This window comes from Siphateles boraxobius, unplaced genomic scaffold, assembly GCF_051911475.1.
Source record: "Siphateles boraxobius isolate OS27281-9 unplaced genomic scaffold, OSU_SipBor_1 8, whole genome shotgun sequence".
Classification (NCBI taxonomy): Eukaryota; Metazoa; Chordata; class Actinopteri; order Cypriniformes; family Leuciscidae; genus Siphateles; species Siphateles boraxobius.
In genome coordinates this window covers 12,458,794-12,485,315 of record NW_027509208.1, presented here as the reverse complement: position 1 = coordinate 12,485,315, position 26,522 = coordinate 12,458,794, and the positions used below count along the sequence as shown (strand labels likewise).

The 26,522-nt window shown below is 37.1% G+C and overlaps 1 protein-coding gene across 2 annotated transcripts in view; it reads left to right on the top strand.

The window, feature by feature from the left end:
* Positions 1 to 26,151, top strand: part of nudt14 (nudix (nucleoside diphosphate linked moiety X)-type motif 14) — a 42,156-nt gene extending 16,005 nt beyond the window's left edge. Inside the window, exons 2-5 of one of the 2 annotated variants that reach the window (XM_077219543.1) lie at positions 9,608 to 9,651; positions 14,943 to 15,007; positions 17,737 to 18,034; positions 24,133 to 26,151. In XM_077219543.1, the coding sequence (XP_077075658.1) occupies positions 9,608 to 9,651; positions 14,943 to 15,007; positions 17,737 to 18,034; positions 24,133 to 24,382 (657 nt within the window). In that variant the 3' untranslated portion in view covers positions 24,383 to 26,151. The remainder of the gene's footprint in view (positions 1 to 9,607; positions 9,652 to 14,942; positions 15,008 to 17,736; positions 18,035 to 24,132) is intronic. The other variant, XM_077219544.1, reaches the window with a different exon arrangement.
* Positions 26,152 to 26,522: the final 371 nt, after the last annotated feature.

The window sequence follows — 26,522 nt, the reverse complement described above, 5'->3', positions numbered from 1 at the left end:
CGACTTAAAAATCTGAAGACATTCAACCCCTAGTCAGGACTAGGGCAGTGACGATTATGAAATTTGACTGGCGATTAATTGTCTAAGAAATTGTCTAAGTTCTAGGGCTTGGATGATTATGACGATTGTCTGTTTTTGGACTTTGTCATACATTTTTTTGTGTGCTTCGTTCATTGTCGGAAATTCTTGTGATTAATTTAATCTTTTGTAAGTTGTCACTTTGCTGTGTACGATGCTGTGTGTTTGTGATTGAGGAATGAGCAGGGTAGAATTATTCAGAATGTGCATTAAATTTTGTTTTTTATCAAGATTATGCTGCAAGGTGTTTTTTTTTCTTCCAACTACATTTAAGTTCTTGGTTATAGGCTAACCTGCAATTTTGCAAATGTCCAGTGTATTCCCATTCCAGTTAATTCCCATATATTCCCCTTAAATTCCATGGAAAGTTTCCAACTTTGAAAATTCTCGGAATTTTACAATGGCATGCGCTGTTTAGTGGTCCTCAAGGTCACATGTAATATTTCAAAACTCACAACTTTCAAAATTGTTTTATGGAGTAAAACGACTCTCGGTTCCTACAACACTGGTGCAAATTATTTTACAGTGCACCCTTACATGACATCTGATATGACAGGTTCTTGTATCTCAGGTACAGTAATTATCCAATGCTCTCTCATTGGACAGCTCCTTAATTAATTAGAGTGGTTGGATAGTGAAATCTAGCCTGAGCCAGTTCCCAGTGTTGTTCTCATGCAGAGCCGAGAGTCACTCGGGTCCCGAGAACCAGCAGCTGAGCCAACATGGTCAACTGCTCCAGCTGCCAGGCTACTGCTTTAGCAGCAGGGGTCTTGGTTAGGAAAGGGGGTTATCAAAGGAGAGTCTATTGGGGAGAGGAGGGGTGTTGGATTAAAGCAGGGGTTGGTGGGCAGAAAACAGTGTTCACTGGGTGGGGAAGAACAGATGAGGAACAATAGGGGTAGGGACGCTGGAGTGAGCAGAAGGGTGAGGAGGCCATGGGAAACGTGTGGCGGCCATCGCCCCAGCACCAGGCCACTGGGCGCGCTCAATAGACACAGGAAATGGGATTTACGTGAGGCAGATGTGCGCAAGAGAGGTAATGAATGCATTAGAGCCCAATGAGCATGAAAAAGGTGAGATCGAGATGTGCGCTTCCCATGAAAGCCGTTAACCCTACTCTCTATGTAGACCACCTCTCTTTAGACAGCTTTACAGAGACACTCTAAAACAATGAGAGAAAAGGAGATGAAAAGAGAAAGAAAGGCTCTTGAGCCTCGAGTACTCTTTGTCGCCCAAGGCTGGCCTGTCATCTTGCATTGCGTGGTAAGTGTGTTGCAGTGTAACTTACTACTTATCGACTGTTTCCAAACCCATAACACAACTGATGAAAGGACTCTGTCACTTTCCCAAGACTGTGTGGCCCTATATCGCCATTGACATCCTTTCTCTTACTGAAGTTGGTTTTGTATGGTGAGAATCTGGAAGCAACTGCACCCAAGAACATTTTCCCACTGCACAGCATAGCCTTAATCTTGTGGCAGGAGGTTTTCAGCCGCCATTCAAGGCATTGTATTTATGTCCTGTATATCATTTTCCTGTGAGATTGTGGATTGTTCGTAGGAACAATGTTGTGTGGTTCTTTGAAAACTTCATAAATCACTCGCATAGTGAAGAATATAATGTACACTGATGTCTCTCTTTACATGTTAGAGTTGTTTTCTGATGCTTGTTTTTCCCTAGTGAAAGCAAAGTTACAAGGGTGTGTGATATGATACTTCAGAATCTCTTATTTAAAATGCAATTCATACAGACGATAACTTGAATTCACGTCTTTTATGATAAGCATGTTTATAATTTCGAAATTAAATTAAGTGAAACAATTCCCTGATAATGATGTTACTTTTAATTATTTAAAACACTAATGAAATAAGATTAATTTGATATGTTTTACCACATAAACCATATAAAACCTACGTGAATACAAAGCACATTTAGAACGTTGTACGTGTGTTAAACTAGATTTTGAATTTTCTTTTTCGTGGGCAACAAATCCAAATGGGGTTTCCCATGCACAAATCGAACCTGCGGAGCTTGATAAAGTTTATACAAACCTGTGATACAAGTTTGTTTTACCCTCCATCAACTGGCAGCATAATAAAGGATCTTTATTTGCCTGCCTTACAGTAGGAATTTTGCTGGGATGGCTGCAGGAACTTGTAGCCCTATAGGCTCATTGGCAAGACCACTACTTAAGCTCAGCATGGGGCTTGAAGGGGGGCGGGGTACACGAAGGGGGTTATTTGGGGAGGTAAGCTCACACCTGTGGGATGGAGGGGCAGAAGGAGAGAGGGGTCGATGAGGGGTGGAGGGCGCAGAGAAAGCAGATGGAGACAGAGAGGTTGAGCTCCCTCTGTTCTCCCATCTCTTTCATCCCTACCCCTGTGCTCTGAAGCGCAAGAGCAGAAAAAAGAAGCGACACAAAGCCTTTTCAATTAGGTTAAAGCGGCAGACATGTCTGCCTTTGCCCTTACACTTTCAAAATGTAAGTAAAAATTATTATGGACGAAGATGATTGTCGCATCTGAGTGGCTAAAAGAACTCTAGCAGAAACCTTCCATAAAACATTTATCTCTTGTTTTGTCATTTGTGTTTTTTTTTTCTGTCGTAATTTATGGTCGTCCCTGCGAGCTTTGAGGAGAATCAGCATGTGTCTGCGTCAGAGTGTTGGGTTTGGTTGTTTACACAGAAAGTGTTTTGTTTAGGTGGTTGGTTGGTTCAGTAACATCGGTTCTTTCGGTGTAATGACGTCTTGGTGTTTACCTTTGAGATCTGAAGTATGGTTGAGGACTCAATTAACCTTTGTACCCTTTGCGGGGTTGCAGTGCATAATTGCATAAAATACAACTCTCATTTTGAGATTCATGTTGGGCCGATGTTAAGGTTTTTAAACTACAAGAAAATTAATGGGTAGTTACAGTAAACAAGCATGTGATTTCAAAATAATGAATCCTTTTTCTCATTATCCCTTGTATTTCACACTAACACACCCTACCAGCTCCAGATTCCAGACAGCATCTTTCTTACTATGGATATCAGCAGGGCTTGGCACATTATAGCCTGGTGGGAATAATGTGCGATAAGGGCTTTAAATCTTAGGAAGTTGAACAGCACATGGTGCGAATTAAAGGCCTTGATTGTAAATGGCAGCGTGACGGCAATTGAATTCTCAGCAGCTGTCGGGGTCACAGCATTATATACTGCAAGCTGATGATAATTAGACTTTAAGCATGCAAAAGAACAAGGCCTGTCGCTCCCTCCCTATTCACTCATACGCTTTTATTGCGAGTAGGACGGAGGGGGCACAATAATTTCAAGTCTCTGTGTCTCCTTCCACTCCCTGTAATCTGTGTTGTAATCCATGTCGCTTGTGATTCCCAGGGTCCCAAAAGGCTTTTCTTGTTGACCTAGAGAGTGGCCCTGATAATGAGGGACCCCCACCATCTGTGTGCAAGGCCAGGGACCCTGAACACTCTTGTCCACACAGAATAGTCCTTTAGGGGGCAAAACAATAAAAGGAGCTAGGACCTCACCAGGGCTTTTGGAGGCAATATAATCCGGGCTTCAATTGGTTTGTTTCAGAATGATGGATCATATAAATATTTTAGTGAACACTTGTTGAGTAATTCTATTGGTCATTTTTAAGGGTGTCATGATTTATTTACCCTCATGTTGTTACATGACTTTCCTTCTTCTGTGGAACATAAAAGAAGATATTTTGAAGAAATAGGCTATAGAAGTAAAAGTTTATGTCCATGGAATGAAAGTCAATAAGATTGAATGAGGTAAACCTCATTGGACACCATTGTCTTTTTTGTATGCCTTTTTTCAACATCATCTTTGATTTTCCACAGAAGAAAGTAGTCTTACAGGTTTGGAACAACATAAGGGTGAGTAAATGATGACAGAATGTCCTTTATTAGGTGAACTATCACTTCAATGGCTTATGGCTTGGCACTTAGAACCAGATGATTGTTCAAATTCTGGCCAGAACCCAGACAGATGTTATTTTTGAGTTATTTTTGAGGGAATATTCCCAACGATCTAACGTTACGTAAACGCTTCTATGTTTGCGCTAATCATTTCTCACCAGACTGCTTTCTAAACGAGGGTCAGTGTAAATCTGGATTTGCTAAGAAGCTGGTCCTGAAAACAGAATTGGTACCAACTATTCGTGTTCCTGCTGCACCTCCAGAAGAAGTGAGTGTAACGTTTTATTAACCTTTAAATATTAATCTTTGCAAATCGCTTGCACGCTTCACGATGAATGCGGCTAATGTTTACACTCAGGGTATATTACGGCATGTTTTCTCTGTAACGTTACGACGTTCTCAATATAATTCATAATCCCACGTTTATAATGAACAATGCGTTATGGTTAATGTGTTATCAAAAACCCTGCCAGTACATACGAAAATAGATGAAAGTGACATTACGTTAACCAACCATTCAGAAACGTCATGTTCAAGCCTTAATTGTCGACCTTCTTCGGGGCCGTCATCTTGTTCCGTGTCCGACTCCGGTTCAAATTGATACGGTTGCACAGATGTGTCCTCCCGTTGCCATTCTTTCTCCAAAATATACCCTAAACTGTTGTCAAGGCAACACTCCACGTGCGTTGTCAAAACGCCCCACAGAACAGAGGGATGGAGTGAGCAAAGCTCATTATCATTTAAAGGCATATGCACTGAAACGGCGTGCTAAAAACAGAGCTGTTTTTGACCAGGTAAAATAAGTGTTTTCTTACAATACTAATGAGAATTTTTAATAAAAGTACATTACAAAGTTTTTATTTAGACCCTAAAGATTCATATTAACTTGTACAAAAATGGCATTATATGACCCCTTTAAGGGCTTTCTGTGGTTCTACAGGATACAGACCTGCAGAGCAACATCTCTGTTTTCACTTTGTCTGTTTAGATAAGATGCTTTGCAGAACATCAGAAAGCAACATCAAGAATTTGCAGTCACTGCTTGAAATATAATGAATCAGTCATTTTCTTGGAAACAATGCCATGTATAGTATCACTTCTACTGTGCGCTGGAATGAATGGATTTTGTAGATTCTTGGACGGTAGTTGTTTTTTTTAAAAAGTGGACGTTTGTACTGGAATTGGTATACTTTTTTTTAAATCGGCTAGTCTGTTTCAGATGTCATCTTACATTTTCTAGCCTATTATACACAAATCTACCCAAACTACATCAATCAGGTTGCTTTACCAGGATGTATGGCTACTAGGTTTAAGGTTTACCTGTTAGGTGCATTTATCTGCCTTTTTATGTGCTAATAGTAGTAAGAAACATCCTCTGTAAGTCACAATAATGTGAAAATGATATTATAGAATGTTCTTAGCAACTGATACTGTGGCTGGTTTGACAATATCAATTAATGGTTTTTAATCTATCTTCATTTTTTCAAACCAATATTGATTCTTAAATTCTAAAATCAATCTTTTAGTCTATGCTTTTGGTAATGTGTGAACAAAACTAAATGTTAGTATTAGAAAAAGACTGAAATCTTTGCACATTTTTTTTCAGGATTCCATGGCATTGATTACGTACAATAGACCTGGTGTCTATGGTACGTGAACGTGCATACTTGTTGGTGGACCAACAATTCCTCAATTCCTGTTGAACAAATCCCTCATCTTAAAGCCCTTACTCTTTGCTCCTACAACTTTTTCTATGTTGTAATAGCTTATGCTCAATTTGCAGCACTTTCATTTTGTGGGTTTGTCTTTGCAGTGCATAAACTTGCATAGCCTCTCCCTTTTAGTGCTCTCGCTTGTAGTGATGGTTGGGTTAATACTGGTGTTCGGACTAAGACTAAGTGTTTGCATTCCTGGAATGCAAATGTTCAAGCTTTTCAAAAAACTGCGGGTCGTCTTTGTTTTAGATATTATAGTTGGCATCAACCCGCTATGAACCCTAAAAAATAATCGCTCTGATGATAGTAGTGTAAAGATTTTGTTTGACAATCTAAAGCTGAGCATGTTACATCCCCCTCCACACATTAACATACCCACTTTTGCCTCAACAAGTATGCACTCAAGTATACACTTGCCATGAAAAGGCACTTTTATCCCCACTTGATTTTTTTTATTTTTTATTTTGCACCTACACAAAAATGTTTGGATCACTGTGACATGATTAGGGATGTGGCACACACCACTTTCCTGGCCCTGGTATTTTTATAACACTTCTTGTGAGGTAAACAGCATCTCTTTTGCAGTGTAAAAGGTACAACAATAAATAAAATATTAAAAAGATATCTTGCTTGCAAGACGTAATATCGTTCTTTTGAGATGATTCTTTTCAATGAACTAATCAAACCAGTTCATAGATCTGTCTAAATGGTTAGGTTCACATCGTTAGTTATTGGGATTGACACCCGTATTTATTTATGGATATGAGTCTCACAATATCCCATTCAAACAGCAACTTACAGTAGCATCTCTAATACTATCGGTATAGCTGTTCACACTATAAAAAATTATATGATCAATAAGTTATGACACAATGTTTTTACATTGCTTTAACTCATCAAAATAAGTTAAGCAATTTTCAACTTTTTTTTCAAGTTATAATAGATTCAAATCATTTTTCAAATAAAGTCAGTTTAATGTAATTTAAGTTAATTGTACTTAAAAATTTGAGGCAGCAGCTTTGTTTATTTTTAATTTTTATTTTTTTACAGTGCAACAGGAGTCAAGCCTGTATTATATTACCAGTTACCTTAGCGACAGTGACTAAAGTAATATCAGGAGTTTTTATATCTGGAGCATTTGAGTTGCCTGTAGAACACAAAACTGACGGTAATAGCTCCGGTGGAGAACTGTGACTGTATCTAAAATCTTCAGATGTCAAGGAACCGAAAGCAAAAAAAATAAAATAACTGAAATCAAAACCACACGAAAACGCGCAACACATGGTAGAGACACGCATTTTTGCAACGCAGAGTGCCTCTCTCGTACTTTATGACATGACAGACAACAAGTTAATCAGTCCGGTTCCATTCACACTGCGCGGGTTTTCAGAGAATGCGGTTGTGAGTCCTGAAAATTTACGGGTGCGAGTTCAGTTATAGAACGTAACCATATTAAGGACACAAATACAGGACTGACAACCGTATTCTGCTGCTGTGCGAAATGCGAATGTGGACAATGATTCATTAGCAAATCTGAATTACTTTTAAATTATTATACAAAAATATTGTACAAAATTTTAATCTTCAACGTAATCACAAATGAAAATCCATTAGTCAAAAAGATTTGATATTTTCTAAACATTTACGTTTCTTTCATGTAGCAAAGCAGCTGACGCTTGAGTAATGAAGATTACAAGAAACCTTTTCAAGCATTTAACTAGTTGCTCTTGGATTAATGGAGCAACTCTGACACCATATAGAGCTACGAGACTTAAGTTTGTTCCGCTTTCTCAGTCTTCCCTCCAAAACAGACACATTTTGGAGCCAAAGGATACAGGTCATTAGCACGAAAAGCGGCATTGCCCAAAGCAAACATGACCCCGTCGGATCCACTGACCATGCTTGGTATGCAGGTTCACTTTCCACACTCTAGTTTTACACTGGTGCCTCAGGTAACCGATGACTGTTTCCATTAATGGACCTTTGCTTCTTATTAACAGATCAGACCAACAACCATGATTATGTAGGTAATGCTTAAGCTTTTCAACTGGAAAAAGGTGCTGCATTTTTTTAAAATAGCATTTAATTCAGAATTTGTTCATTGAAAAGAGTAAAGAAGCCTATGATTATTTCTGCCTTTGTGTTTGCAAACATACATCCAGTTTATCTGTTAACTTTAGAAATTGAATAAGGAGCATATTAAAAATGGTCAACGCCCATTTCAAAGTTTTCTGTGACAGTGGCTTTGGTGGTTTAACTAATCCACAGATGGAATTCTGCAAGAAAGTCAGTAAATTACAACAAAATTCGATTTGATGTTTTTTTGTATAATCATTTAACGTATAATATATTTATTTATATACATGAATCCACATGAGATGTATCACGATACTGCCTGCTATTGTGTTCCCTTAGCTTTAGCCCTGCAAGATACTGCTTATGCTGAGCTATGCTTAATTTTTCAAAGTTTAGAGTGATGTACTAATTCACTCTTTTGTGGTGAATGAATAGTTACTGTGGGTGTAAGCATAAAGAGCGCCCATGAAAAGAAAATTACTCATTTCCAAACCCGTCTTATTATTAAGGCTGTAAGCTACTTCTTCACAATTATGACACATGATCTTGAAGCCAATATTTGTCTCAACACATACCAGATGTGTTGAGACAAATATTGGCTTCAAAGTCTTGGACATAAGCGTATTCTGAATATAGTTGTAATTGTTCTATTTTTGAAAATATGATACTGGATCTTCAGAGAACATACTTCTGTGATGCCAAGCATCTTACATACCATTTCATTGCCTTTGATATACAGCTCAGTTGGTTGAATTGAGTGTTGAGTTTTCATCCCAAACTACAAGTTGAACTCATGATATAAAGAAAGGAAAATATGTTTTACACAAGTGTATGTAGAATAAGCATGCTTAAGTGATGCTCCATCAAGCACAAGCGCACACACTGGGCCGATCCCCTATCATCTTGACAGACACCAACAACCTTTTCAAGAAGCATGTCTGATCTTGTGAGATTCATGTCTGACAAAATCCCTGTCTTCAGGCATTACAGTGATCAAAAGTGCTAGAGTTTTATATAAAAGGGTGAGTAAGACACTTAGTACTGTACATGCACTGTATACAAAATATAAGCTTGGGCTGTTACTACTAACCTGTTAAGAGCTACACACCCTCTCCCATTATTGCTGTAATTTTGACAACTCGAATACACAAATATTCTTGTCTTGCTTAAATCCAAAAGTTGCCATTTAATCGTTTAATTAAGATTAAATGGCAACTTTTTAACTGGTATATTTGATTATATATGTGATATTTAACATGAACACGCTCTTTATTATAGACATCCAGCATATGCAATTATTGTTAATGGACAACCAGGCAGCTTTACCTTACAACTAGACAACTATAACTTAATAGCTTGGGATCTGTGGCTAATTGCATTTGATATAATTTTGGGATTGATTGGATGTCTGGTTGCCTAGCAACTGAAGTAGGAGTTAAATTTGCAAATAAGCCCGGTTTACACATTTTAGCAGGGAAATCAAAATTTAATTTGACAATCCCTCTCCTCATGGAGAACAAATTTTCCTTAAGGAACCTGAAGTTACGGCATGAAAAAATGTTCAGTATTTAACATTTATAAATAAAACTATCAAAAATATTCTTCTCATGAACCACTTTCTGTGCGTGTCATCTCTGGACATGGATTTTTATATGTTTGCAAAATATGAATAGATTTGTTGGACTGTAGGGCTGAAAAGGGCACTCTACAGTTTAAAATGGTCTGTCTCAAATCTTTGTTTGTTTTACATAATTAGCCTACCTAAATTGTTATTTTAGAAATTATATGATTTTTTTTTTTTTTTCACAGAATGGAACAAAGAAGTCCTGGGACTTTATGCAAACCCATGATAGGTGAGGATGTGTTTTTCTTTCTCTCTTTTTTGTATCCAATTTCTTTTTAATTTTAATTTTATTTTTACAATAATAACACTGTGAAGTAAGCCAGCCCTCTCTGAATTATTTGATTATTTGATTTTGGTTTACTTGGTTTCTGTTTTCGACTGTATTTCTTTCTCTTTGGAGTTCTGACTGCCCTCTAAATTGATACATTTTGCTTTTAGTGCTTTAGCGAGAAATGGAGATTTGGATTTCCTGTTAACCTATAACGATATCCTTCGAGAGATGTCCCTTGCATTGAGTTGTGTGGAGTGTAAATCATTGAACAACATAATACTTCAAGGTGACTATAAACCTGGGAGGATTAGAGGCTTTTTGAAGCTGGAATGTCTCACCACGGTGCAACAATAGGAAGTTCTCCCCTGCCCCAAAAGTCTTTGTGTGCACATCTTGATCTCTCTTCAATTCTGTCTTTTACACGCTCACGTCTTCATTGAGCTTTGTCATGATAAATCTGTCTCTTTCTTTCTTACTTTTATACACAGTCCTCTTTTTAGTAGTTTCAGGTAGACCTTGCAGCCCTCCACCTGTCTTCAGTGCAGTTACTGATCCTTGACCAGGCTTGAAGTGTCCAAGAGAGAGGCAGAAGCAGTTAAATATCCATTCTGTTTTCCACACAACCCCTTCTCACCGACCCAAAGCAGTCTTTGGGTCATTACACACCTAAGAGCAGCCTCTTTGTACCTCTCCAGTTGTCAACTGCTGCCCTGAGATCAGGGTGACCTTTCATACAGGGTTCATTAAAGCTATCGGTGAGGATTGAGAACCTCTGTGGACCATGTGTCAATATTGCACGACACTTTTATCTTTCCATGGAGCTGTATGGATATTGAATCATTCTCAGCTAATTGACCTGTTGGAACAAAGTGGTTACAAACTCTCTGGCCATACTGTAATATAGAATATAATATAAAAATATAATATAAAGAGTTACAGCTTGTTCCTATATTAGGTTTCTTCAGAAGGCATTTGTTCTTCAGTGAGGAGCATCTGGACCATGTCTGTGAGAAAAATGAAGATTTTTGGTTTTGTGGACACAAAACCAAAAAGTTTCTGTGGGGTTATAAAACCTCATCCTAAACATTCATTCAGGCGTGTAGTGTTTCTAATCTCCATAAATTCAAAAGGCTGCAAGGTGAGAAATTTACAGCCAATCAGAACATGGAGCTGTGTGGATCTGGATTTTTGGACCAATCTTATTTCACTGTGGGTGGGGCAACCCAGCACGATTCATGCAACAACGGGAAGAATAAAAACTCAAATTGACTTTAAAAAGATTGTCACTTTGTGTCAAACCTGTTCTGGACAAGATTGAGTGGAGCTGAAGAAGAAAAGACTCATTCACCATAGACAATTATGAGGTCCTGTTGTAAATTCCTTGATCATGGAAAGGTGCTTCATATTGTAAGCTGAATAATTATTAGAATCTGGGTGTTTATGTGGTCTTATTTTGTACTCCATGTTACTCAAACACTCAACAGTTTGGGATCAGTAAGAACTTTTGACGATATTAACACTTTTATTCAGCAAGGATGCATTAAGTTGATCAAAAGTGACAGTTAAAACAATTATAATGTTTCTGTTTTAAATAAATGCTGTTCCTTTGAACTTTCTATTCTTGTAGGAATCTTGAAAAAAATGCATTAAAGTTTTCACAAAAATAATAAGCAGCACAACTGTTTTCAACATTGGTGATGATAAGAAATGTTGTTTCCTGAGCTGCAAATCAGCATATTGATTTCTCAAGGATCATGTGACACTGAAGACTGGAGTAATGATGCTGAAAATTCAGCTTTGACCTCACTTGAATAAACTACATTTCAAATAAAAATTAAATTGTAATACAATATTACAATATTGCTGTATTTTTGATTAAATAAATACAGCCTTGGTGAGGATAAGATACTTCTTTCAAAAAACAAAACAAATCGTACCCACCCCAAACTTTTGAACAGTTGTGTATGTGCACTTGTTAAAATATTTGACATCGCCATTTGACTGTGACGTTGTTTTGTTGCACTGTTTAGTGGATTGATGAATGATGTGATTGCAGTTGAAAGGTAAAGTCATTAAGAGGAGCATCTGTTCTGGTCATTAGTGCCACTGCTACAGTCTCTTGTGATCTTTGCTGGTCTTTGAGAGATAAGGAGTTGGTAGCCGTCGTCCTTTGTGAGGGTTTTCAGGGGCGTTGATGATTGTGTATATTGATCTACAGTTTTGGATTTGCATCAGTGTGAGATTTGAGTGATTAGTATAATGCAGCACCAGGCCTCTCCTTCTCTTCCTGCTGCTCCCGTTGCATTGCGTCCCGTAGCGAGAACCAAACAGCCCTAATGGACAGCAGGCTTAATGACGTGTGACACGTCCTGCGTGACTTCGACAGTACTTTCATGGTGGAGAGGTGAAGCAGCGAGGAGCACGTCATTCAGACATGTCTCGGCTCGCTGGGGCACTGACCCGTCAGCCGCAGTTTTCAAGGGTTGACCCAGACTGCACTCTTCATTCGGATAGTCTGTACTCCACAGCTCATCGTCAGTGAAGAAAAAAGGAGGAGCCTAACTGACATCAGGTGTGTGCCTCAAAAGCTACTTCCTCCTGATGAAATAGATGTATAAAAGCAGGAGGCAATCTTAAATGGTTTGTTCACCCAAAAATTAAAATTCTGTCATTAATTACTCACCCTCATGTCGTTCCAAACCCGTAGTACCTTCTTTAATTTTCGGAACACAAATTAAGATATTTTTGATGAAATCTGAGAGCTTTCTGTCCCTCCATTGACAGCAACATCATTGCAAATTTTAAGGCACAGAAAGGTAGTAAAGACATCGTCAAAATAGTCCATTTGTCTACAGTGGTTCAACCTTAATATTATGAAGCGACGAGAATACTTTTTGTGCGCAAAAGAACCCTAAAATAATGACATTATTCAACAATCTCTTCTCTTCCACATCATTGTCCTATGCTGTTGACGTATTGTAACAGCTCAGCGCTTCTGGGTTTTACGTCAGAACGTCGGCTCACTATCGTCAACAGCGTAAACAATGACGTGGAAGAGAAGAGATTGTTGAATAAAGTCGTTATTTTAGGTTTTTTTGCGCACAAAAAGTATTCTCGTCGCTTCATAATTTTAATGTTGAACCACTGTAGTCACATGGACTATTTTGACAGTGTTTTTGCTACTTTAAAGTTGCAATGATGTTGCTGTTAATGGAGGGACAGAAAGCTCTACATACATGCAAATAAAATTTCTGGCCAATATTATAATCCGAACATTTTCATGTGATAGCCAATAATTGATAAATGGCCAAAATTAAAATTATATACTCATTTGTCTAAATAAAAATAAAGCAGTAAAAATAAAATCAGTCATTTTAAATGCCACGTGAATTTAGGCTTTAGGAACAGTATGAAAAATGTATATTCGTCTTAAGAAATATTAGTGTTTTTTGTTTTGTTTTTTAACCAAAACATCAAAACAGAAAATAAAGATTTCATTCAGAAAAAAAAACTGAAAAAGAAATTTTGATAATTTAATTTGGATAATTGAACCGTCTGATGTTCAGAGTGTCGTTAACAGTTCTTCGGCAAACTTTTTTTGGGTATTTTGCCAGAATATTTCTAGTTGCCGAAATGTTGGTACATCGCTAAAATTATTCATGTTTTTTACATACTGTAAGCAGCAAAGTTAATTAATCTAAAAATAAAAAATATGGGAAATGAGCATGAACAATTAAATATCCAGAATTGATAATAATAAAAAAAACTATCATTTGACAACCTATCATACTTCAGTTGTGCTCCTTTTAATTTTGCGTGTGGCCATGTTAAAAAATTGTTTCAGTAGAGAACAAATACTGCTAGGTAAGTTTCAGTGTGTGTGCGTGCGTGCGTGCGCGTAGATTTGCATTCAGGCTGTGTGGGTAATATCTGGCAAGCATTCACCATGGGAAAGGCAGGGCAGGGCTTCCTGCCTCTACGGACATATCCGCTTTCTCTACTCAAAGAGCCGTCTCGCTCTCCTTTGCCATCGAAACAATCACATTAATACAACATATTATTATAGCAGATAAGGAGCTGATCTGTGAAAATTGGCAAATCTTGCACTCTAAAAGTGTGGTTACATTTATCGTTGTTTGATGAATTTCCCAGTCATTTCAGTAGGAATCCAAATGTTTATTAATTACACATAAATGTGAAAAAGTTGGCCACACATTTGCCACATTGACCAACAAAAAACTTGTTTTGCTTCCCACCAAATTTTGCTGACATTTCTTTTAATGTCCCCATTTACACCTGCTATTAACATCAGACTTTGGAAGTTAAATTTATACGGCTGTTTGACTAAATACATTTTCAGTCTAAAGCAATGGTTTGTCTAGTCCAGCTCAGAGTGTACCAGCATGGTATTTGTGAAGTTGGGCTAACAGATCTAGATAATATGATGCATGTATACACGTAAATGGTCTCAATGTTGTGTGCATGGTCCAAAAGACACACAAGTTGTGTTTAATAATTAAATATTTGATTATGCACAAGGCAGATGAAGACAGATGTGGCTCAACTACATTAATAACGCTGTAGCTCAATTATAATCGCACATGTAAACACATACTTGGGTGTGTTTGAGAGCAAGAGTGTGTACATATTGTTTGATGTATTTGGTAATGAAATCTTTTTCGCTTGGATCTCTGGAGTCAGTTTTGTTTTTGCCAGGTATGTGTTGTCCTGGTTGAAGAGTTGGGGAAGGATGCTGCTTGTATAAGTGTTAAAGTGCTGTACAGAGACACTCTGTCCTCTGACCTCCTGCCACTCTGAGCTATTAGCTAGTCTACTGAGGCCTGGCTATCCCAGTATGCTTCAGTGGATAAATCCTATTATACAGAGATCCTTAAGACGCTGGATTTATTCTCTTCTTCTTAGGGCATTATGTTCAGTCTCAAACCGAGATAAAGTGAAAAGCCAAGACCACATCCAAGGTGTTAATCCTGGGTGATTTGTTGGGGCTTGATGGAGCAAGGGTGTCCATGTGCCACTCTCTTTCACCCACATGCTCATGTTCACTTTCTCTGCACTACTCTAAGCCTACCCAAGTTTTTGGATCAGCTGTGTTTGTTGTTGATCTTGCAGGACTGGATGCATTAACGAGAAGGGAAGATATCCATTGTTGAGTACTCCTCCATGTGGAACCGCTTCTCCAAGTGACATCTTCTAAATTCATTCCTCTTCCTTTTCTTTCCTCTCTCCAGTGTCTCTGTGCTGATTTTCAACACCACCTCACACTGTTTTATCCTGGTCAAGCAGTTCCGCCCAGGTAACGCCCTGCAGTTTTCCATGCTTGAATCTTTGATTTTGACTGAATTTAGATCTTGTTTTCTTCACACCAATTTAACGAATGTTTGGGTTTTCTATGTCCATGAGATCTTTGGAAGGCTGTAAGGTATTTTTCAATTACTGTAGATATCAGGGTTGTGCAAAATTCTGAAATAGCTCATCCTGGAACAACATTCCACTTAACCAAACCAATTTGAGGGACAAGTTTACAGTTTATATGTAGTTTAGGCTTACAAGAAGGGTTAGGTACTTCTACATCAGTGTTATTCACCTATTTTTTACATAATTTCCCTCTGATTTAATGGGTAAGGTTAGGTTTACCTTACATTTTTATAATTTAAGTACACATTGCAGTTAGTCTTTGAATTTCAGTTCATTTTAATTCTGCCTCATTGAATTTGAATTGCAATGCTGCATCCCTTTTGTTCATTTTAAATTCAGGAATTGATTTGTAATTTAAAAACCATTCTCAATTAAATTCTTAATGTTGCTCAACCCTGTTAGATATATTCTTGGAGCCCCCCAAAAACATAAAATTTGAGTAAAGCATCTATGTGAGGCTTAAAGTAATGTTTCTTGTTATTTTGCATCTGTCTGAGCTCTCCTACTAACCTAAGGTCCCCCTCATCCTATACAACCTAGGCGCCTGTGTGGGCCAGATACATTCAAAACTTCCCTATAACCAATTCTTTAATGATAAACTTTGATTTTGTAGCATGATTTCACAGCAGAACAACACCTCAACATACTGCATGGAAATGCTCTCACACATAGGCCTACTTAATTTAGACCGTATCTCATTACAGTGTTGCACTACACCCAGATCCCTCTGTTATCTCTAACTGAAAGAGACGGGAAAAAAATGTTTTGTTCTGCTGCAGATTAAAATTAACCTTTTAAAAAAAAAATCTGATATGCAACAGATATCAGGTGCCATTTTATAACTGCTGTTAGAGAGAAATGTTTGCTTGTAAATAACATGGATGATAGACTAAGAAAATATAAGATTTTTTTCTTCTAAGACAGTTTAGATCCTTCAGGTCATTTTTTTTTTATCAGGTCATTTCTCTGAAATGTGTACCACACAAAGGAATAAGCCACATATTAACCTATTGCTGTGTTCTCATAATGGGACATTTTTCATGTCGATGGTGGCCGTGCAAACAGAGCATTTTTCAGTGCTCTCTATGAAGCTTTGGCCCTGCGCTACACTGTTACACTATTGTTCTATACATGCTCGCCAGGGACGGCGCCCTGCTTCTCAGAATGGAAGGAAAGCCTTGCATTGAAAGAGAGACGTCTTTCTACAGTTTTTTTTTTCTTTTCTGTAGCCTTCAAACAATGCTTCAAATGAAAAGGCAGGCCTTGTGCAGGGAAACATAAGAACAAGTCTTCTCAAGGATGGCTGTTCTTGAATTGAGCTCTCAGTCAGTCCCATATGTACAGTACATTCGTCTGAAGGGCGTAGTAGTTAAAGATCTGGGTAAAGATATCTCTAAGGTTGTAGGTTCAAACCCATGTGTGGTGAACCATGAGTTTGGGCACAGTTGTTAAGTAAAACTAAAACAATTTAAAAAGTTCATTACTTGAAATAAGACAAACATTAACTGAAATAAAATAAAATATAAAAAACTTAAGCTTTCAGCTAGTTTCAAATGAGAAGAACAAACTAAATAAACTCAAAACTAAAACTTAATAAAAACTATATAGACATATTTAAAAAATACTGATCAAATTTACAAGAAGCACAACAAAATTGCAATTTTTTTTTACAAAAATTAAATTAAAGACAGAAAATATATAAAAAAGATCTAATTTTAAATATGATCGTAGTTTATCGTTGATACTAAAATAAACTGGTTGGGCAAACATCTCTATTATTACTAGGTCAATAAGTCTGTTAAAATATCATATAATTTCCATAGATATCATTTAAATCTTTTGACAAATTAAGGTTGTTGTCTGAGGGCACATTTACATGACAATGGTGCACTAAAAGCAGAAACGTTTTCCTTTGTGTTTTTTTTGCATAGAGACAGCGTTGTCAAAACGATGGATCCGCAAAAATGATTAAAAACGCTGTATTATTTATGCCAGGCCAGTAGGTGGCGATGTCACTTTGTAAAGAAATATTACGTGCCTGTAGACTTTCATGTTTGAAACCAGTTTTCAAAATTTTGCATTTTCAGGCCCCCCAAACACCGTTGTCGTGTAAATGAATGGCCAAAACTCATTAAAAGTTTGATGTTTTTTGACTCACCAAAAAACACTATGTTTTAAATAAATAATTCTGGATATTTGTTTAAAAAAATTAAGTATATTTTAAGTATATTTAAAATTTTAAATATTTTAAGTATATTTTAAAACATTTTTGAAAATAATGATTCAATGCATTTTATGATTTTAGTATATTATGTTGTTATTATTATTAGGTGACAGTTACACCAAAAAACATTCTCAGTCATCAAATTTAAACTTGTCTTAAAGTTTTCAAAACCGTATGAAACCAATGTGAATACAATGTTGATACTAAGCTTCTTCTTTTTTTAAGATTCTTGTTCTCACACACATACTTGTGCCTACATGATCTAAAACACTATATTTGGGACCTCATCAATCAAAGTGGTTATGTACTCAAATGTTTCCTCATCTATCTTTGTGTTTAAAAGCACTCTCGAACGATGAGTGACACGTCTTACTTCTTACCAGCTGTATACATGAGCGAATGGGAGCGGAGCAAACCTAAGCCCCTGCAGCCTGCGGAGGAAGAATCAGCGGAACCCGCACCAACAGAAGCTAAAGTCCCGGAAGAGAAACAAGCAGGGGACTCAAGCGAAGAGACATCAAGCCACCAGCCTCCAGCTTCGGCTGGTGTGACCTACGAGCTTTGCGCAGGCTTGGTGGACAAACCCAACCTTTCTCTAGAGGAGATTGCCAGGCAGGAAGTGCTGGAAGAGTGCGGATATGATGTGCCAGTCACTAAACTGAGAAAGATCACGTCATACAGGTGAGAACCCATCTAAAATAAGTAACATTTCTGATATTCTGGCTAATTCGTTGGCGTAATTCACACGTGAAGTTAGAGCGCAATCAGTCCAAAGCATTTACTTGTAGGCCCATGTAATGCAGATCAAACTCTATTAGCAGCTGCATTGTGATGAGAAATGTCATCACATTAAAAATTCAATAGGTTTATGGTTAAAGATTATTTCTTGTCAATGGTGTCAGATGTAAAGTAGTTTGGTGATGTCAATGAGTTTAAAATACTTACTGAGATGATTGATTGATTAATTGATTGATTGATTGATTGTATTGTCTAATTTTTGTCATGCGTGTTGTCTTGTTTTTCTGTTGGCTGCTGTAACACCTTAATTTCCCCTATGGGATTAATAAAGGAAGACTAAGTCTAAAGCATTTTGGTGATGTCAATCAGTTTAAAATACTTAAAGCTGCTGTTTGTGCTAATAATGGATGTGGGAAAGTAAATCCGGAAATTTAGCAGCTTTCAAGTGTGAAAGTGGCTAATAATAACACAAGCAGTCTCGTAAGTGATACACTGATAATGAAACAAGTTGTGAGGTTTATTCAGGCTTTTTTACTTTCTTTATTAGATGTCTCTCTGGAATACTTCTGATTGGTCAATCACAGCATTCTGCAGTCAGCCTGATGACCCTATTGAGGTTTATTTGTCATATATATATGACCCTATCAAGGTTTATTTGTCATATATATAATCGTCCCCAACCGTCACAGTACGGACATCACGGTTCGGTGTGCATACAGTCTGGCAACGAATACAGTCAATCACAGGCGATCCACACTACAATCCAGAAGGGTGCACACGCGGTAATGCAACGCTGTTTGCTAACTGCCACAACAGGGAAAAGTACAGAGGAAGAAGAGGCGATCTATGCACCAACCCAAAACAAGAGGAATATCAATACATTTTTCGTATGCGCTCTACTTACTTAACGGAAAGGAAACTGGGACAGCAAAAAACGGCATCCTGTTTCTTTTCTTTATTTTAAAAAAGCACACTGTTTATTGTGAGTGTTCACAAATAAAAACAGACCCTTTACAGTTACTCTTATCTGTATGACCATAAATTATGACGTATTTTAAGTTGTTTCCACTGCTATAATGAGGGGGTTAGTGGGCAGATGACATAATCCAGATGTACCAATCACCTGATCTAGGCAGAAAAAGACTAAAGTGCAAAAACTAATCTCTGCACAAGTTTTATTTTTCATTATTCTATTTATTTTGTACTTTTGTAACACAAAAGATGCTTATGCAAGAGTGCATTTTGTTTACTGCTTAGTACTTAATACACTCAAGGAGTCTCTACTGTATCAGCTACCTAAGGGGGGACTAAATGCCACAAGGTGGAACAAACTGTAATTTGCTCTACTATCTGTTCAAAATAAATAAAAAGAAATCTAGCATTGGGGATTTGTTGCTTTTTCCTGTTGCACCGAACTCGTATCGAACCGTGACCCCAAAACTGAGGTACGTACCGAACCGTGACTTCTGTGTACGATACACCCTTAATATATATATATATATACCCTTAAAATAAAATAAAAATATATACTACTTTAATGCTACTATCAATAAGATTTTTTTGAAAGACATTTATAATTTTACTGAAGATTTTGGTTTCAAATGAATGCAGTTGTTTTGAACGTCCTATTCTCAGCATATTAGAATGATACGATCATGAGACACTAAAGACTGAAGTAATGGCTGCTGAATATTCAGCTTTGCCATCACAGGAATAAATTACATTTTAAAATGTATTAAAAAAGAAAAGAAAATACACCTGGTATTAGATCGGTCGATCGGAACCCAAGACGAAGTAGACACATACCCGTTTACACCTGGTGTATTAACCCGTCTCTTTTCTCCAACTTTCAACCACTTCTGTCCTGATTTCTTTGAGGGGTCTATGGGTCTAATGTATGGGGTTTTTTTTTTCAAATCTTTTGATCTAATGGACAAAATAAGCTCACGCAACTTTACATATGAACATGCCCGGAGACAACAGGGGAAAAAAATACGGAGAGCAGCAGCTTTCGTTTAATCGTTTCTGCTCTGACAGCCGCAAGACCATGCAGAACGCAGTGAGTGTGTGTTAGAAATCAGGAATGCTGAGAGAACATTGAGCTTGGTATGTTTTTGGCTTCAAACTAATCTTGGGTCTTCTGCAAACAAAGTTTAAGTCCCTTCTGGCTAGCGCGCTTCCCATAATGTTTAGGCATTAGGTCGGTAGGCAGAGAGTAGACTCTTTTGTTGCTGTTTGAACGCATTCAACCACCTGAGCGATACATTACGAAAGCAATCCGGTTGAAATACGTTTTCGACTATTCTGGAAGTAGTCGAAGGGGTACAAACTCAAAACGCTTACACACTGTGTAAACACCCCGATTACACCTTTATTTAGCGTCACGTCATCCATTTGTGACCAATCAACCAAAACGCATCTTAATACCAGGTTGAAACAGGGCCTGTGTGCATAAGAGACTTATTTCAGAAACATAAAGAAAAAAAACTTTGAATGGTTGTTTATAGAGAGTGTGTGAGAGAGGAATGTATAAATGTCTGCTAATATGCACTTTGGCATGACTGACATACATTTTTATCTTGTTTACCAATTTAATATTTAACCTTCATCTTGATCATCGGTTGGTAAACCCCCAGAAGAAAAAACCTTAGATAAAGTATTCAGGGGTTAATTGTGTCACAATCTCATCTGTAAAGAAAGATGAAACAGTGCTGCATTATGCTCTTATCAGTCTTCATTGAGGAGACTGTCGTAAACCCCTGCCGCCTCGCACCTGCCAGAGTCACACCACCTGCGTGTGTGTGAGCCTGCAACATCTGCATGTTGCTGTTTGTGACCTGTGCCACAGCCATATCTGATTTGCTAAAATGCCACATGGAGTCACAAAGCATCCTCCTCTCAAATGAACACACAGACACAGTTTAAACGCACCTGCTGACTGCACTGCACCATCATAAACACCTGCTGCACCTGCTGCTTTTAGGGACATATTTAGGGACATGAAGGAATGCAGAGAGTGAATGACCTACTTCTGTTTGATTGTGTTACTCAGTGAAAATTGTTACACAATGAATTGTTACACTTTTTTCCTTTTCCACATAATTGAAATTGAAATTGAACAAGAAATGTTGTGGGAAAGTGGATGAGGAAATGACGCATTGTCCATATATGTCCATATATAATTTACATTAATCTCTAGATCACAGCACTGACCAGAGACTGTTTTCAATCAATTAAATTTTTTCTCCTTCACTGACATTTGTTTATCATTATAATACAATTCTTAACCTCATTGTCACTTTCTATCCTGATATATATTTAAATATACCCTGAGTGGATAATTTTTTTCTTAATACCTATAAAAGCTTTTCTTAATACGTTTCTAGGCTCAATCTGACAGGCCTCTTAGATCATCAAACCAGTTGCTGACATGAGACTAAATCATGTCCCAAATTGAACGGTAGTCTTAGCTCCTTGTTCTGATGTCACTGCGCATAGGTCAATATTTATCCTTATTTTCATATATGTATTTAAATATACGCTACAATTTGGGGTCTATACAATTTTTTAAGTCTCCTATGCTCACAAAGGCTGCATTTATTTGAAAACTAAAAACTAATATTGTGAAATGTCATTGCAATTTAAAATAACCATTTTCTTTTGTTAATATGTTTTTTTAATGTAATTTATTACTGTGATGGCAAAGCTGAATGTTCGGCCTTATTACTCCAGTCTTCAGTGTCACATGATCCTTCAGAAATTCTAATATGCTGATTTCCCACATTTCTTATTATTGTTAATGTTGAAAACAGTTGTGCTGCACAATGTTTTTGTGGAAATTGATCATTTTTTTCAGGATTTTTTGACAAATAGAAAGTTCAAAACAACAGCATTCATTTTAATGAATGGCAGTGTAAATGTGACTTGACAACATCTGTGTGCAAGACATTCCTTACCATGTAAACATTCAAGTTGTGCTCCTCATCAAAGTAACTTCATAGTCAGATAGACTTTTAAAGGTGAAGTATGTATTTTTAGAAAATATTCCAACTTGCGCAGACAACTAAGCAAGCAATTTGTAGATTAATTCTACCAATTATTGTAAACACTGGCTCTCAAATATCAAAACATTGTTTATGTCATTAGTTTTGCAATTCTGTTTACTGAGGCTAGTATCACAGAAATTAAGCCAAGTTATTTTGGGCAGTACTGAAGGAACAGGAGTAATTTGCATTGTGTTTACAATTTCCAAAATGTACATTCTTGACCATCAGCATAATTAAGTTAAAATGACATTTGTATAACTACCTAAGTAACTACATAATATAAGCCTAACTACCTCCTAAATTTTCTACTAAAGAGAGGAAGGAACTGTAATCTTTCTTTTGTGTTGAAACCATTATGAAACCGGTATCATCCGGATATTTATTTGAAAACGAAATCTTCTGGGCCCATAAGTGCACCATGCAGGATGGCTTCTGAATAGTTAATTTGTCACATCTTGTCTCCATTCTTGGAGGCGTGGATCACAGCATTCTTCATTTGTAACCGACATAGTGTCCTGGAGGTTCTCATGAAATTCGTCCTCTCAGATGAAGAGTTATGTTTTGCAACGCACTCATTGTGGTTAGTTTAAACTCATCCTAGAAAGTGATTGCTGGGACTTGTTCCATTTTTACCTCCTCGGGCCATCATCCATCAGTTCGATGGTACGCAGGCATCACAGCCTTGTAATTTTCTTCCATATTTCATAAGCTCATTCAAAAAATTATGTTTCCACAAAATACAAAAAAAAAGGGGGGCTTTTGGAAGCTTCACATCTCTGTAATGCTCTCATGGTGTTAGGGAGATCTCCATAGTGATGTCTCCATGACGGAGTTTCAGGTGAGGTTACTCCTCAGCCACAGTGGCGCTTTCCGGATTGCTGTCTATTAAGGTATGAGAGGTCTTGCTTCATGCCTTCAGGTCCTCGCAGTAGACCCCATTTACCCATGCCTAGTCCTCATTGTACAATAGCAATTTCACAAGACCTGCTTGAATGGTGGATGTCTCCTCATCCATACATCCCTAATGGGTTTCAGAATCGTCATTGAATAGATGGGAATTATTTTCATGTAGCATCATTTATTTTTGCTCATTAAGTGAATTTAATGGCAGCGAGTTCACTTGCCTGCCATCTTGGTAACACCCCATAGTTTTCAAGTTGGGAATAAGCATTCAGGTATCTGAATGTGGAAAGACCATTTATTAAGCTGTTTACCAAGATTACATTTCAATATCATCTCAAATCAGTTAAATGTGACAACACTGGTACAGAATGTAACCTTCATTTTAGAAAACATTTTACTTTTTTAGCTTAAATTACGCAAAAAAATGTACTAAGCTGTTGGTCCACATTTAAAATAAGGAGTAAAATCTAACAATAAGTGCTACGTATGGAATGGCTTCTGTGGTAGGTCCTACCTAGACTGGGATGGAACTACTTCAGACGCAGAGACGGGGCAGAGCAAATCTGCCCACGGAAAGACAGGGAAACCTTGGAAGAATACAGATATGGGATTACCAAGGAGGTATCACAACACATGGGGCATTAGCATTAGCATTTATTTAGTCAACATGTTGCTTCTTTAGCTTAAAGGGATACTTCACCCATAAATGAAAATTCTGTCATCATTTACTCACCCTCAAGTTGTTCCAATCCTGTATGAGGTTCTTTCTTTTGCTAAACACAAAATAAGATATTTTGGAGAATACCGGAAACCAAACAGTTGATGGACCCCACTGACTTCCATCGTATTTAATTTTCCATACTATGGAAGGCAATGGGGTCCATCAACTGTTGGGTGTTTAGCAGAAGAAAGAAATTCATACAGGCTTGGAACAACTTGAGGGTGTGTAAATGATGACAGGATTTACATTTTTTGGTGGACTATCCCTTTAAATCAGGCATTCATAGTTTATTGCTGCAGTGCCTTGTGAAGGAAAACTCAAGTGTTCTCGGATTGCTCTTTTTGAGTCCCTTGTGCTTTCCTCCCCCACAGGTCAGGAGTCGGAGTGACTGGATCGAAGCAGACTATGTTCTATGCAGAGGTGTCCGATGAGAATTGCGTCGGAGAGGGAGGAGGTCAACCCCAAGAGGGCGAATTGATCGAGGTGGTCAAAGTGCCCCTGCACGAAGCCATGACCTTCGCCTTTGACGAGAGCATCCCGAAAACAATGGGTGTCATTTTCAGCTTCATCTGGTTCCACAGCAACATGTCACCGAAGTATAAGATCTCCACCAATGTGTAACGTAACAGTTCCAAGCCATCCTCTCAAATACATGTCATTACATACATTTTATACATAGTAATCAAAATGGTCACTAACTGTTAATTTTTTTCCGGGTATTTCTTACACTTTTATCTGTTCGTTGTGGTTCTAGCTATTGTCTTATTTCAAACTGAAGCAGCACTTTTGTGCGATCAGCTTTCCACGGGAGCTGACACATCCCAATCGGTTAACCATAGAACTGAAGAGGTTCATTGAGAGTTTGTTTTGTTGTAACCGAATGCTTTGTTTTTAACATGTCAGGAATTTCAGCCAGCCATTTGAAATCACACCACAGCCCTTAAAGACTTTATAATGGTGATCTTTTCCACTCTTATTAGAGAGGGACAGATCTGAAAGACCGTGTTGATACCATCGGAGAGAGAACATCAGACCTGGATCATTCGCAATTGAAGCTGTACAATGTGGTCAGAAAGGGACAGTATATAGCCATATTCCAATTTTGCTGTTTAGAATAACAACACTAATTTTTGAAATAAATAAGCAAGTAAATAATCACAATAATTAATGTGAATTATATGTAAACAACACAGGCAGCTACCCAAATGAGCCACTTCTTGAAAACAATCATTGACAGAAAAACAATTACGCTCTTGCATATATCTCAGGTCCAAAGCTGACTTTGGGAAATTCAGGGTTAGTGACAATGCTGAAAAATACTGAGGTGTTTTTTATTGCCGCTTAAAATTAAGTTGATACTCTAAGTGTGTTTTTGCACAGAATTTATGAAATATCTACTACAAAAACCTAAAGTATGAGTACAGTGCTAGTACTACAGGTTTAAAGCTGCTTTGCCATAATCATAATCTTAACTGAAACAACGTTCTGACTTCTTTCAGAACTTATGGAATAGAATATATTAGGGGTGCATGAGCTTGCCTGCTGAAAAAGTAGAAATTATTTTCAAACACCATATAGTGTCAGAAGACTGGTACCTCCTAAAGTCACAGGAACAAAAAGTATTGGCTTTCTAAAGTCCATGGATTACTATACTTGAAAATCATTTGTATTACTGTTGCGGTTTACTGTATGAATATATAGGGTTGTTACTATAAATGCTTGAATATAATCAATATACCCTCAATATTCTCCATGATACCTCCAAGATTTGAGAGGCTGCTTGTAACTTCACTTACAAATGTTTTAAGGTGAGCTGAAGCTTTCTGAATCAGATTATTGCTCTTAGTTCAGTTCAAATTCTCTTAAGCACAAAGCATTCACTAGTTTAATTGATCGATCTTTCAATCAACCATTTTTCCTATATCTTGTTGGCTTAATTATTTTGTGTAGGATATTGAAGTGCACAACTATTTGTTAATGCTTTCTTTGTTCTTGTCTTGACAATTATCACCTCCATGTTAAATAAATTCAATATTATCAGCTGATTGGATCTTATTGTAAAGCATTCCCTCTGTCCTATCACTGTACTTGGTCTATATTCTGTTGTGATTGAGTGTTATAACTTTATCAATACATGGTCAATGTGATAATTCACAAGTTACCATGTTCATATTATCAGTCAAAAAGAGTGTTGTGGAAAAGACAAACAGGATTGATTTGGTCCACAATGACAGTGTTTTTAACTTTGAGTGCTCCTTTTAAAGTATGCAAATGAGACATTTAAGAATTATGCATTTGTTTTGGGAGCATTTTTTCTTATCACCATGCCTCAGATATCATCCCCTCATTTTCTTAATCTCTTCTTATAAATAAACTCTAAATTTCTTTGAGTGTTTTGTACGTTTATCTCAGGATAGGGCTTTTTTTTCTTAAAAAAATTAATAAGTTGTTGATTTATTGTCTCGTGCCACTGTTACTATTGCTTGATTTTCAGACTATTTCAAGAGAGGTGCTCTTATGTCTTTATATATCTTATTATTATTATTTTATTTTTTATTTTTTTGGATCTCACAAAATTTGTTTACTGATTGTTTTCATGAATGGCATCTCGAACGAATATATATATATATATATATATATATATATATATATATATATATATATATATATATTTCAATTATGTAATATATATATATATATATACACGTAACTTTTGACATTTGAAAATATATATATATTTCAAAAATGAAATATTGCATGT